Here is a 12,226-nt window from a genome sequence, read left to right as displayed (position 1 = left end):
TTAATTAGAACATTTGGGGTCTTGTCTGGCAAAAACAAAAGCTAAGATTTGCTAGATCAAACATTCAGGTTTGATAAGCCTCTTTAATGGTAGGTATCCAATGTCTCCCCAGAAATCAGCTAACTGCACAGGCAAGTTTTGGCACATGAATGGCTGTACAAGGTTAGCAGGGTGTCTTCCCCTCAAACCTGGACCCACAGGAGTCACAACGAGAGGACCTCTGCACAGAGCTGGGTTGAGCTGGGACAGAGATGAAGCCTGTATGGTTTTTATTCCTTCTGGTTTATTTGTACAGCCATGGAGAGCCGAGGGATAAATAAGATTTAATTCACAGGGCTTACAGTTCCAGAGGTCCCCTTGTTCTTCCATCAGCAGCAGGTACCTATGCCTTGCACGGTGAAAGCTCCATGAAGGCTGGAAGCTGAAGAGCACTGTGGTCTATTCTGATTATGTCCAGGCTACAGCTTGTTCTGTGCTTTCCATTTTTGTTCTTAATTTTGTATTTTGTTTAGGATTATTTTTGTGATGAGCACCTGGCAAGGGCAGTGGTATCTCTACCAAGTTATTTTTGGTAAATTAGCTCCTAAAAGCAGGCACAAATGTGATCTAATGTCTTCCTTGTATCTGCTCAAAAGGGACACTTGGAAAGCATGCCTCTATTTTGAATGCATCATCAATTTCTTTCAACAAATATTATTGTCTGAGACACAACTCCTTTGAAAGATCAGTCTGTTGATAACAAGAATTTGCTACATGTAAAAGGTACTCACTTGCATAGTACATGCAGACCAGAAAAAGGATTTCTGTGTTACAAAATGCAAGCCAGACTAATTTTGTCATGTACAAATATTTCACAATAAAACTCTTCTTTACACATGCTTGAGTGACATTTTTTTTTTTTTAACATCTTTGATTAAGTGAAAACCATCAGCAACATGCTGTACTTTAAGCCTATAGGATCAGCTTCTAGAAAATAATGTTTCCTTAGTAAATAAACCATATTTCATAAGATGTTTTTTCTGCAACCTCTCAGAACATAGCTTTGTATCTATGACATGTATGCCTAAACATTTGGGACACTTGGTACCAAACATCACTAATTTAGGTGAATATTTAGGATAGTCATCTTAATTAATAAAATAACAAAGGAGAGAGATATGTTAGAGCAAAGAAGAGATTACAAGGAATTGTTAAAATAAAATTTGAAATTTGAAAGGACTCATAAGTAGCAGTAACAGTAGAGTATATTTTTTCCTTTTTTTGGTTGATGGATGAGCTGTAAATTTGATAAAGTAACTCTGCTTTATTCATGCATCTGTGTCTCATTTCTCCTTTTCTATCTTTTCCTCTTGTATCTGGTATCCCTTCTGAGACTGGCTATATAACCTAAAGTTCTTACGGGGGGAGGGGGGGGAAGACTTACGTTTTGTGAGGCAACAGGAATTCCCAGGACTAAAACTGAAATATCAAAAGCAATTAGGATTTCTCAGAGACCCTGTTACTCCTTGCACTGGTGAAGGAGTATGTTCCTGCTCTGCTGTTCTGAGTGGTAATATGAATTAAGTTAATATTGCTTGTATCTCTCCAATTTCTTTTAAATTAAATGGTTGGGATTTTTTTGGTATTTTTGGTTTTGTTTTTGTTTTTTGGTGTTGTTTGTTTGTGGCTTTTTTTGGGTGGTATTTTTTGGGTGGGGGATTGGTTTTGGTTTGGTTTGGTTTGGCTTGGTTTTATAGCGCAAAAAAGAAAGGTATTCGTGGTGAAATTGTGTGCATCTGATTCCAGCTGCACCTTGTTTCCAAACAAGTACAGTCTGGGTAATTAGTACCTCTAAATTTAGTGCTGCCTTTATAGTTTGTAGGGTGTGAGGCATCACTTTAGAGACAGAGTTATAGCTCTGATTTCTTTTTCAGCTCATACAATGCATGCGTCTGTTTAGCTGCAGCTGCTGCAGATTAATGTGATAATCCACATTACCAGCATACTTAACATTGGAAATCTGTCTTGAACTAACTTCCTTAACTGCTACCTCCCTAAATTTCAGTCTCCCTCATGAAATAACCATGTTAGTTTTAGTGAGATAAGAAAAGAATGGAAGTGAAGTATGTAATAATTGGAAGAACAGAAAATAGAATAGGACATTCAAATGTAACAAATCATCTTAGCTTCCATGAACTGATGATTCTTACGTTAAAAGTTCATGTAAATAACAACCAAATTTTCAAATACCCAGAAACATCTATGTACATTGTAATAAGGCATTAGATAGATATTAGGTATTTTGCACACATAAATGCAGCCTTATGCCCCCATAATTACAACACTACTGCTCCACACAGTAGCTGGATGGATTAAGTCTTTGTGGGTAATCAGTAATGGGCACTGAATCTTTAACTACCTGCACAGTTTGCATTATCGCCGCTCACAGACCTCCTCACAGCAGACTTGTGCTTCAGAGTCTAGCAGAACTGGCCTGCTAACTTCAGTCTGTTAGAAGGCTGACATCTTGGTCCATTAGATACCTGCCAGATTTTCTTATTCAGTTGTCCAACATCGAAACAAAGAAATCCTCACCAAAAGTTCTGCAGATGTCAGCACTATTTTCTTTGGCATTTTGGGATCCAAATTTAACCCTTACCAAGTGCAGCATACTCCAGTTGAGATATTTTAATCAATTTAACCTGGTTTTCCTGTGAAAAACATTCTTAATTTTTATCTACAACTTAAGTTTCTGTTATTTTTTTTTTTCTCTTTTTTCCCTAGGTATTTAGAAAACAAATATGACAAGGCCTGTGAATTTTACAAGAAACATAAAACCAGAATTCACTATGTGATCTATGGAATTTTAGTAACAGGTACAGTATGTTATACTCAGGGTTGCTGAAGCCTTATTTGTTTAGCTGTGTGAGATTATAAACTGTGCCTGTCTTCTGTCTGACACAAAAACTCCTGACTGTCTTAAAGAATGCATTTGAAAGGAGGTAAAAGTGAAATTAGTCCCAGAGAAATGTCCAGATCACAAAACCTCCACTCATTCCCAAACTTAACAAAACCACAGATCCTGCTACACTGCTCCTCCAGCATGTTTCAGCTCTGACGAGCAATCATCTTTGGGATAGAAGGGTAATTCAGTCTTCATGTCTACTCCATTACTAGTGTTCTCCAAGAGGCCTGTTAAATTACAGCTTTAGGAACTTGCCCAAAACTATGAAAACACATTAAATAGTCAGGGATCAACCAGCCTGAACTTAAGTCAGCAGGCTAGAAATGGAAGTTTCCTACTCTGACCAGTATCACTTGACATCTATAGCAAATGTTTCCTAGAGGAAATGTGTTTTACATCAGCATGCACTGCAAAGTCATTTAGATACTCTTTGTCCCATTCCTAATTAACCAGGTTGGTTTGCTTCCTTCCACTTCACCAAGTTTCTTTTTGAGATCCTCCTACCTGAAAACTGAGAACACATAGACCTGAAATATGCTGTGTGATAGTCATCAGCACATCATGAAGTGGTTATGAAAGGGCCACTTGCACGCTGAACATTCTGCCTTCCCAGCATTGTCTCAGCTTGCTTTGTCATAGTGTTGACATAACCTATCTCAAGAAATGAGTTCTAAGGATATGTCTGGCTTTTGTACATTAATTCCATAAAAAAAACCCAACCTGCCTTTACAAAAATAATTAGTTCTGCTTCTGTATTTACCACAGAGAAAATCGGAATATTCTACACAAAAAAATGAATATTTCATTGACCACCACATATAGCAGTGGACCTGCCAAATGACAAATCACTTCACAGCTACTTCTAATAAACTACTTCTAATCTTCCCAAGTGCTTGTGAGGGCCACCAAATCAGGCAATTGGAAAATGCTTTTAAGTGTTTCTTCTAGTTTTATTGGATAAACTCATCCTCCTGTGAAAGAAGGAACAAGTGTTCCCAGTGACCCAGTGTTCTCAATTCACAGTTTTTACACAGGAAAAAGCAGTTCTGTAAGTGTGTTTAATTAGTGATTAACATATTTTATATGAACTTGGTTTGGCCAAAGCATATAACCTGCTTTGACAGGATGAAAGCTACCTTTCATATCAGTGAGCATATTTTAACAACACTGTCTATGAAAGCAAAATTCTTTGGTATTTAGGCCGAGTCACAAAGTACTTAAAAGATAAATACAGGCCTAACTTTAACCACATTCTTTAAGTTCAAGATTTGATTCTGTTTTTCAGAAGAGCAACCTGACTGACATGTATATTTTTGTTCCTGTGACAGCATACTTGGCAGCAGTTATTGCAGCCTGCATCTTGAATTTTCGGAGAGCTTTGCCACTCTTTATCATGACTCTTGTAGCCATCTTCTTCATTGGCTGGGATTTTTTAATAGCTAAGTATGAAGACAGAATTGCTGCATTCTTTTCCCCCAAAGAAAGATATCTGGAGAAACAGTGGTTTTGGCTGAAATGGTAAATATTACTTCCTATATATGCAAAAGGATAAAGTGTTACTCAATTTACACCTATAGTTTTATGATCGAAGAATACATACAGAATAATTCAATATTTTGAAGTTTAAAGACAAGAGGAACACCTTTAAGATCGTAGTCTTAGCTACTCATAGGTATCAAAAATCTTGACAGAAAGTGTAAAAAAAAAATCCTCAAATTGATATAGGACATTTATCATTGCAAGTGAACGTGTTTACAGACGTTCAAATGTGTTGTAGCCTTCTGCATTCATTCTGTAAGCCAGAAAGTGGCTCACTGTCACTTATTCAGAGAGCTGTAAGAATCATAAAAACTTTAACTCTAACATATACAGACTGCTAAAAACTAAAGTGTGCTATCTAGATGCTACTTTTTCACATACCCCAATAGCAATTTTTACCTGATCTTCAGGAATGCTAGCCACATTCACCCTCATAATAAGGTCATACAACATTATTTGGGGCAGTTGACATTCATCTGTTAGACAAATGGTACTTAATTCTGGTAAATACCTACTTCAAGTATTCCTGAGAAGTTATCAGGAGTACTTAAATTATTCCTGGAAAAATGGGGATCCAAAGGAGGCTGGTAGACCAAAGAAAAGACCAAATGAAATCTCATTAAAAAGGAAAAGGAAACGGACCAGTTGCCTTCTGTCTCAGATAGGTCACCTTCTATCTGAGACAAAAAAAGCTCTAGAGATTTATTCTGTGTTCAGATTTTGAAATGCTTTTGACACAGGAGCAGTAATTTTTAAGGAAAATGCTATAAAGATTGTAGTCTTTCTGCTCAGGAGCCACATTAGAGAGCAGTCACACACATGCACCTCCCTTAGACGACCTGGCAGCCTCTTTTGGCAAAGGAGCAAACAGAACAGAGAGCTCTGATGAGCTGCAGGAACAAGCCAGGGGCAGTAAGTGCTGTACTACCTGGGCTGCAGTCCTTAAATTATACATATCACAGATTAAGTGCTTAACTGTAGGTCACGGATTCCTCCGAGAGACAGAAAGTCTCTCAGATATAGAAAGTGTTATTCATCTTTACAATAGCCAGGCCATTATGTGAAGCTGGCCTGCAATATTATTGCTTCAGGCCTGAAAAGAGAATTTAGGCATCTAGGTACCTCTGAAATCAGTGGAAGATAAACAACTGTTAGACACAAGTAATAAAGAACCAGGACTATGTTTTTTCTCTCTGTTAATGGGATGATTTATTTCCATGCCTCTTAGGCTGTTGCGATAATTACCTTCAGTATGCCAGTGGAACAGTTCTGTGATAGTGAGGATAAATAAACACTGAACACAGATGTACATATGGCACTTGTCATTGTTTCTGAGATAGACAAAATTGTTGTGATGAGAAATTATTTTTCCAAACATACTAGAGCCAGTTACAAACTAGTATATAGTTTATAACCTTCTCCTTAGTAGTGTGTGTTTGTACTAGTTAAACAAGGACAGTGCAATCCATAAAAACCATAGCCTGTTTTGCCCAGAGCTAAGATTCAATAAGGACAACAGGAAGGAAAAGGAGGATGGAGTGAGAAAGAGGGGTGTCTTCTCACACTTCATTTAATAGAAATAGCATCCAGACAAGAGTCACTTGTGCTTTATTGGGTTTTCTCCACACTCTGTGGAGACTTCATTGGAGAACATTTCTTCTACATGTCACCAAGGGATGCTGTTGTCAGAGTTGCATCAGCAAAGTCAGGTTCCTGCTTATGTAGAGTTACACATTTCAGCTTAATACATTGCTCCGAAAGTTCGTTCACAGATAGAGATGTAAATGGGGAGGGGAAGGGGTGGGAACATCTGGTCTTCTTCAAGATGTCACGCCTGACACTTTTTTTTTCTTAGGGTGTTGTGTGCAGCTCTTACAGTATCTGTCATCTTCTGGCTCATCTTTGACACAGCAAAACAGGGATTCCGCCAACTGATCTCCTTCGGTGGGCTTGTGTTGTGTGTTCTCTTGATGTTCATCTTTTCCAAGTATCCAACCAGAGTGAGTATTTAGTCCATGTTGGATCTTTTAAGTTTTTTTTGTCCGATGTCTTGAAAGCTATTCACCTCCCCTATCACCAAATTCAGTAAGAGCAACAGAAAAACCATTAATATGAAAATTTAGGCTTGCCAAAACCCAGTGATGTATTTAATTTCTGAGGAAAGTAATTTTGTTCTGACATATTTGGGAGTTTACCAGCTCTGGCTCTCACTATTTTGCGAGGCTGCTGCCCATCCTTTGTTCCAGCCTTGATGCAGATTGGAACACATTTGTTCCTACAGCATCAGTGCAAGCTGAAGTAGGCCTGCTCCATGGTTTCCACTCACAGGAGTCTCACTGCAGTCCTCAGGACATCACAGGCACTTATTTGAGAACACTATCATCATATCAGCACAAATTATGTGGAACTAGAGACATGCTTCCCTTGTGCAGCTCTTAATCCCTCAGAAGTTTGATTCCCACTGCAAATGCAGCAGATGAGGCCAAGCTGAAGTCCTCACTTTTAACTAACCCACTCCAACAGGCTTGTCAATGACATTTGTTTTAGTTTTCCAGCTGAGATGTTCACTCTGTAGTGGTGTGTTATCACAAAGGAGTTATTTTTACCACCACAACTCCCACCTCAGCTTTTACTCCTGTGTGCATGCCTAACATAAAACAAATGGTTTCCTCAGTCATATATTAATTCATTGTCCGAATCACCAGGTTTCACTAACACCTTTTCAACACTCTTGTGACAGTGCTGAAACTTTCTGGACAGAAAAGGTCTCCTCAGCAGAAACTAATGGACCTGCTACTCCCCAGGCTTTGTAACTGCTGCTGTCTCCAAATGAGGCGAAAACTGATGTATTCCAAATGCTTTGTGCTGTCCCATGGGTCCTCATTACACCTAATCGGCTTGTGCTATTCACAAATAATCTGAATAAATTACAGAGTGCCACCTTAGCTCTTTGCCTTGTAAATAATCAGATTCAACTGTCAAAAACCAAAGATGTTTCCTGAAGCTGTAGAGCAGAATTCTGCAATGTAGTGAAGAGCGACTGGTTACAGACAGCCACAGGTTTTCCTACAACTGCCTCTATGTCATATGAATAACAATATCTAACAGTGAGTAATTCTCAAGTATCAAGGCTCTTTAAAGCTGGGGAGCTGAAACAAAGTCAAAATTATCCAAGCACAGGAAAAAACTTGTATTAAAATCTCCTTGTTCCCAGTCCAGTTATGTGAAGAATCTCTATGTTTGTTTGGTTGGTTTTTTTTCATTTTATGTTTCCATTCCAGTTTAAAAAAAAGAACAGAAAACAACTCAACCCTTGTGTCTTCTGCCCTTGTGTATGACTATCTCATCTATAAACTGTAGCACAGGAAGAACTATGTCTCCTTTTGCTACTACTTATTTGCTTGCAGTTTGTGATGTGAAATGGACATGTCCATATTTGCCTAACCAGGCTTTCAGCAGCTAGCTCAGCTGGAGACATCGACATCACAGAGCTCCCAAATTAGGAGAGATGATTGACATTCCAAGGCCACTACAACCTGTTTCGGGTAGTGGCTCCTATCCTGCAGTACAGGCAGAGAGTCTCATCCTACATTATTTTAACAAACATCTGAAGTAAACTATTATTTATTTAAATAGCAAGTAGTTTCTTTATTTATCTGTCCATCTAGGTTGCTTGGAGACCAGTATTTTCGGGAATAGGAATGCAGTTTATTCTTGGGCTTCTTATTCTGAGGACCAAAGTGGGGTTTGACGTATTTAACTGGCTAGGCATTCAGATCCAGGTAAGCTACTGGGCAAAAATTTTAGTTTGTGTATAATTTTCTGTCTTGAGACTTTTACATAGTAGCCAGGCAGTTCATGGGTCCATTTGCCCCTGGATGTTTTCCCCTCTTGAGAAAAATTGCAGCCTTAGAAAGGTAGTTGACTACCTGAATTCAATCTTCTAATTTCTTTTTTGTCCACTTAATACAAGGACAGAGTGACTGAGTTTCTTACTGGCTTTACCATCCTTGGGCTGAAATTACAATTTGTTCCCTCTAAACAAAAAAACAATTATTGTGCCAGGTCACTCACAGAATCTCTTAAAACTGGTCCATCTCCAAAGCACTCTCACAATAAAACTGATGTGCTGAAAAGCCTTGGGATTTAACCACTGTTATCTTCACAGTAGCCACAGTCCTGGCCCCAGGGGCATTCCATATTTCTCATGACATACAAGAAATGAATTCAGTGGGCAAAATGTACAGCTGTAAGCAGCAAAGGATCTCTAGAGGCATGATGTGATCCATCCACAGGTGCTCCTGCAGGCAGTCTGCAGACAAAAAGTTTTTTTTTTAAAGTCCATTCCTGTAAAATAACACACAAAAGAAATCTAAAATGTAGATAAGAGAGTACTCACTGAAGGACATTCAGACTTTTCACCCCGGAGATACTATTCACACATCTGTTCTTCACAGTACAGATAATTAAGCACATTTAGAACAAGACTGCCCAGAACGTACTGTCTCTGCGCGGGTGCGAAAGCGCAGGTCTCTTGTTTGTCTGGCTGCTGATCTGCAAGCAGTGGGAATCATCTGGGTTTTGTCACCAGTTTCTCAGTCTTCCGTTTCACCTCCGACTGAAGCAGGTCTGGTGCCCCCTTTCGTCAGCTCCATACGGCTCACAGCTTCTCCTGCCACAAGTGACTGTTCGGGCACCATTTCAAACTATATCCTTAATCGCACACATCGGCATCGGGGGCATAAAAACGCACCACTGTTATCGGAATTTAAAAGTAGAATTTTTTTGTAAATTAGCATTCATCTACTCCTTTTAAAACTCATTACTTCAGCCATTAAATCTCCATTTTAAACAGTATCATTTACTGCACGAGCAGGAGTAGAGAAATGCACCACAATATCGGGATTAAAAACTCCATTCTTCTTTCAGTATAGCTGATGGCCTTTATTGTGTTTGGTACTGCAGGAAAAAGTGCCCTGTGCCCTTGCTATTTATCTACATACTCTGAAGCAGCTTGCACTCTTAGCAGAGCCGAGCAGAGACCCTCATTTCAGCCAGACACAGTGACTGAAGCCTTGACCTATAAAGAGCAGAGCACAAGCTGCTTGGACCTCACCAAATCTCTGCAAGGCAACTGGCAATGTTTGCTTAGTTTTTGGCAAGAACACAGAGCTAATGGTTAACTTTCTTTGCTTTCTGTCCCTAGACTTTTCTGGAGTACTCAGACACAGGTGCTAAGTTTGTGTTTGGTGAGAAATATATGGATCATTTCTTTGCTTTTAAGGTAAGACAGGTGTTATATATACTGTATGTGGCAGGTAGACAACAGAAAGGGAACTGGATGGGACCGGCTCTGAAATAAATTCTTTACATGTCTTGTGATAGAAGTGCAGTGACCAGAGAAATCAGTGACCAGAGAAATCAGCTAACTATTCCTTACTGTGTAACACTTGAAACAGAAAATTTGGGAACCCCACATAAAGCCCTTCATACACTGCCATACACTAAGTTAGACTTATTTAGTCTAATTATAACATCATATACTACAAGTAGACTTAACTTTGAGTTATGTTTCTCAAAGTAAAAGGTGAAAAGGCTTCTACCTGATCACTGAAAGAAATACTACCTTCAACATGTCTTCCCCATCTCTCCCCAAGTAAAGGTGCTATACCACGCTACACTGCTCTGTCCTAAAGTGCTCTGCAGACTCCTGCCTCACAGACATTGTCCCTTTAGAAATGGAAAGCTTAGGTATATGCTTATGCCAGGTAGAAAAGGTAGAATCTGCCCTAAGCTTCTACCTGAATTCTTCCTGAATGAGAAGAAAGAGTTATATGACACTATTTCTACATTAATAAGATCCCAGGGAGATTTCCCATCTCTTCCTTAGGAGACTTTGTTGAGAAGCTGATAAAACACAGTTTATGTGCTCTCTCCTGTGTTGGCACATATTCATCCATCTTATTCTACAGGTTAAGGCAGGAAAAGATGTGGAATTTCTAGAAGAGGGACAAATACGTTATTTTCACACTGAAAAACAGGAAAGCAAAACCCTTAAGTCAAATTTCAGCGCTGCATATGTCTTGTTATAGGAGTATATGTGGTAAACAGAGTGACAGACAAGTGCACAACACCATAGTATGCTCCATCTGCTTCTGTAGAAAGAGATTTCTCTCTTCTAACATCAGTGACAGCCAGCTTATTCTCTCTTGAAACACTCATCATTTATTTGGAGATTAAGATGGTCAAAAGTGCACTTTTTTTGTGTCTGTCAGATATTTTATGAGGTTTACAAGTAGTGCTGAGCTGTCCAAATCTTCCCCAAAATATTTCAAAGCACCCTTCAAAAGGTAAAAGTCTCAATGTCAGCTTAACTCTTGAAGGAGTAGACAAATGATACACTTAATTGTATCGCTAGTGCACCCTTAACGGTATGTGAGGACACCTCTGTTTTCTGCTAACTTAGGTAGACACAGTTATTAGAGCAGACACTTACTGCGTGTTCTGACCAGTACAGCCTTTGAGCACATAGTCTTGGAAGCACTGCTTAGTCATAAATGTATGCATTTGCATGCATAAACTGTGTTATTTAAAATGTGTGTTTGTATATGCAAATGCAGAGTTTCAGTGTTCTGGAAAAAAAAAATATTGAAGAATTGATAATAAATATGAAACAACCCAGTTTATAAAAGAATACCAATTAAAAAACTTATTTTCATAGAGGTTGTCTTAGGGGTGGCATTAACTGCAGCATTTATAAGCCATGTAAGGGTAGGTCTAAAGGTGGGATTTTTCAGAGTGCTCATTAAATTTATGCATCAATTAAAACTTGACAATTCAAAGGTATGAAGTATGTATCAGGAACTATACATATTGGAGACTAAAATTCCACACAAGTTTGTGCACAAAAAGAAAATAATTCTAATAGTTTAACCATGCAGATATAATTACACTGCAGGACCCATCCACTCCTCCCATATGGAAACACATTAGCCCTTTTTGAGGAGTAGGCTTCTGCTTCAACTGAAGTTCATCTGACTTCCATGTCATGTTTCGTTTTGCAGTTCTCTCCCCACTTTTCTTGGAGTTGACAGCTGTTTCCACCTGCAGGCTGTAATGGTGTGTGTATATCTAAGTTAAACTGTTGAAATTTGTAATGGCAGAAGCAAACTGGAGATGATCTCTTTAGCACTCCCTGTTCAGAGTACTCACATCTTTGAGGAACTGTTGTGCTCAGAGAATAAGGGCACTACAGAAGAAAGAAGGAACTGGGAGTCCATGAAACAGAAGGAAGCATTTTAAGAGCTTTCCTTTCCATAAAACCAATTTTATGCAATCAGTGCATGTTACTTGAAAACACAAAGGGGACTCTTGACCTTCTGTTTCCAAGTACATGTCATATTTTACCAACAAAGGAAACACTACTAATTAAGGCTGATGATCTTCCCCTGCTGTGCCTGTATGTTCCTACATACACAGAGTGTGTGACAGCCCCATAATTACAGAGGGAAGCCATTTTCAGACTCCTTGGATCATGCCTGTGCCTCCTTTTTCCTTGCAGTCGTACCTCCATGTACATACGCCTGTCCCCCTGACCCCTTAGCCCTCAACACCCCTCCTTCAAATACAAAGGTTTGCACGGTCTATTCCTCTCCTTACCTCCCCAGATCCTGCACCCACAGCTCCAGCAAAGCTGAGGTCCTTCCACCCTCCTCAGACCTGCTCCTAGCCTTGGCTCCCTTC

At 39.2% G+C, this 12,226-nt stretch overlaps 1 protein-coding gene across 1 annotated transcript in view; it reads left to right on the top strand.

Moving 5' to 3' along the window:
- Positions 1-12,226, top strand: part of SLC28A3 (solute carrier family 28 (concentrative nucleoside transporter), member 3) — a gene marked incomplete at its 3' end in the record, with an annotated part of 39,360 nt that overhangs the window by 14,218 nt on the left and 12,916 nt on the right. Inside the window, 5 exon segments of the mRNA XM_008937997.1 lie at positions 2,764-2,855; positions 4,273-4,462; positions 6,339-6,483; positions 8,152-8,265; positions 9,690-9,767. Of these exon segments, the coding sequence (XP_008936245.1) occupies positions 2,764-2,855; positions 4,273-4,462; positions 6,339-6,483; positions 8,152-8,265; positions 9,690-9,767 (619 nt within the window).

Source organism: Merops nubicus, unplaced genomic scaffold (genome assembly GCF_000691845.1).
Source record: "Merops nubicus isolate BGI_N331 unplaced genomic scaffold, ASM69184v1 scaffold28473, whole genome shotgun sequence".
In the NCBI taxonomy this organism is placed as follows: domain Eukaryota; kingdom Metazoa; phylum Chordata; class Aves; order Coraciiformes; family Meropidae; genus Merops; species Merops nubicus.
Note: the sequence above shows the minus strand (reverse complement) of the source record. Positions and strands in the feature narration are given on the sequence as shown.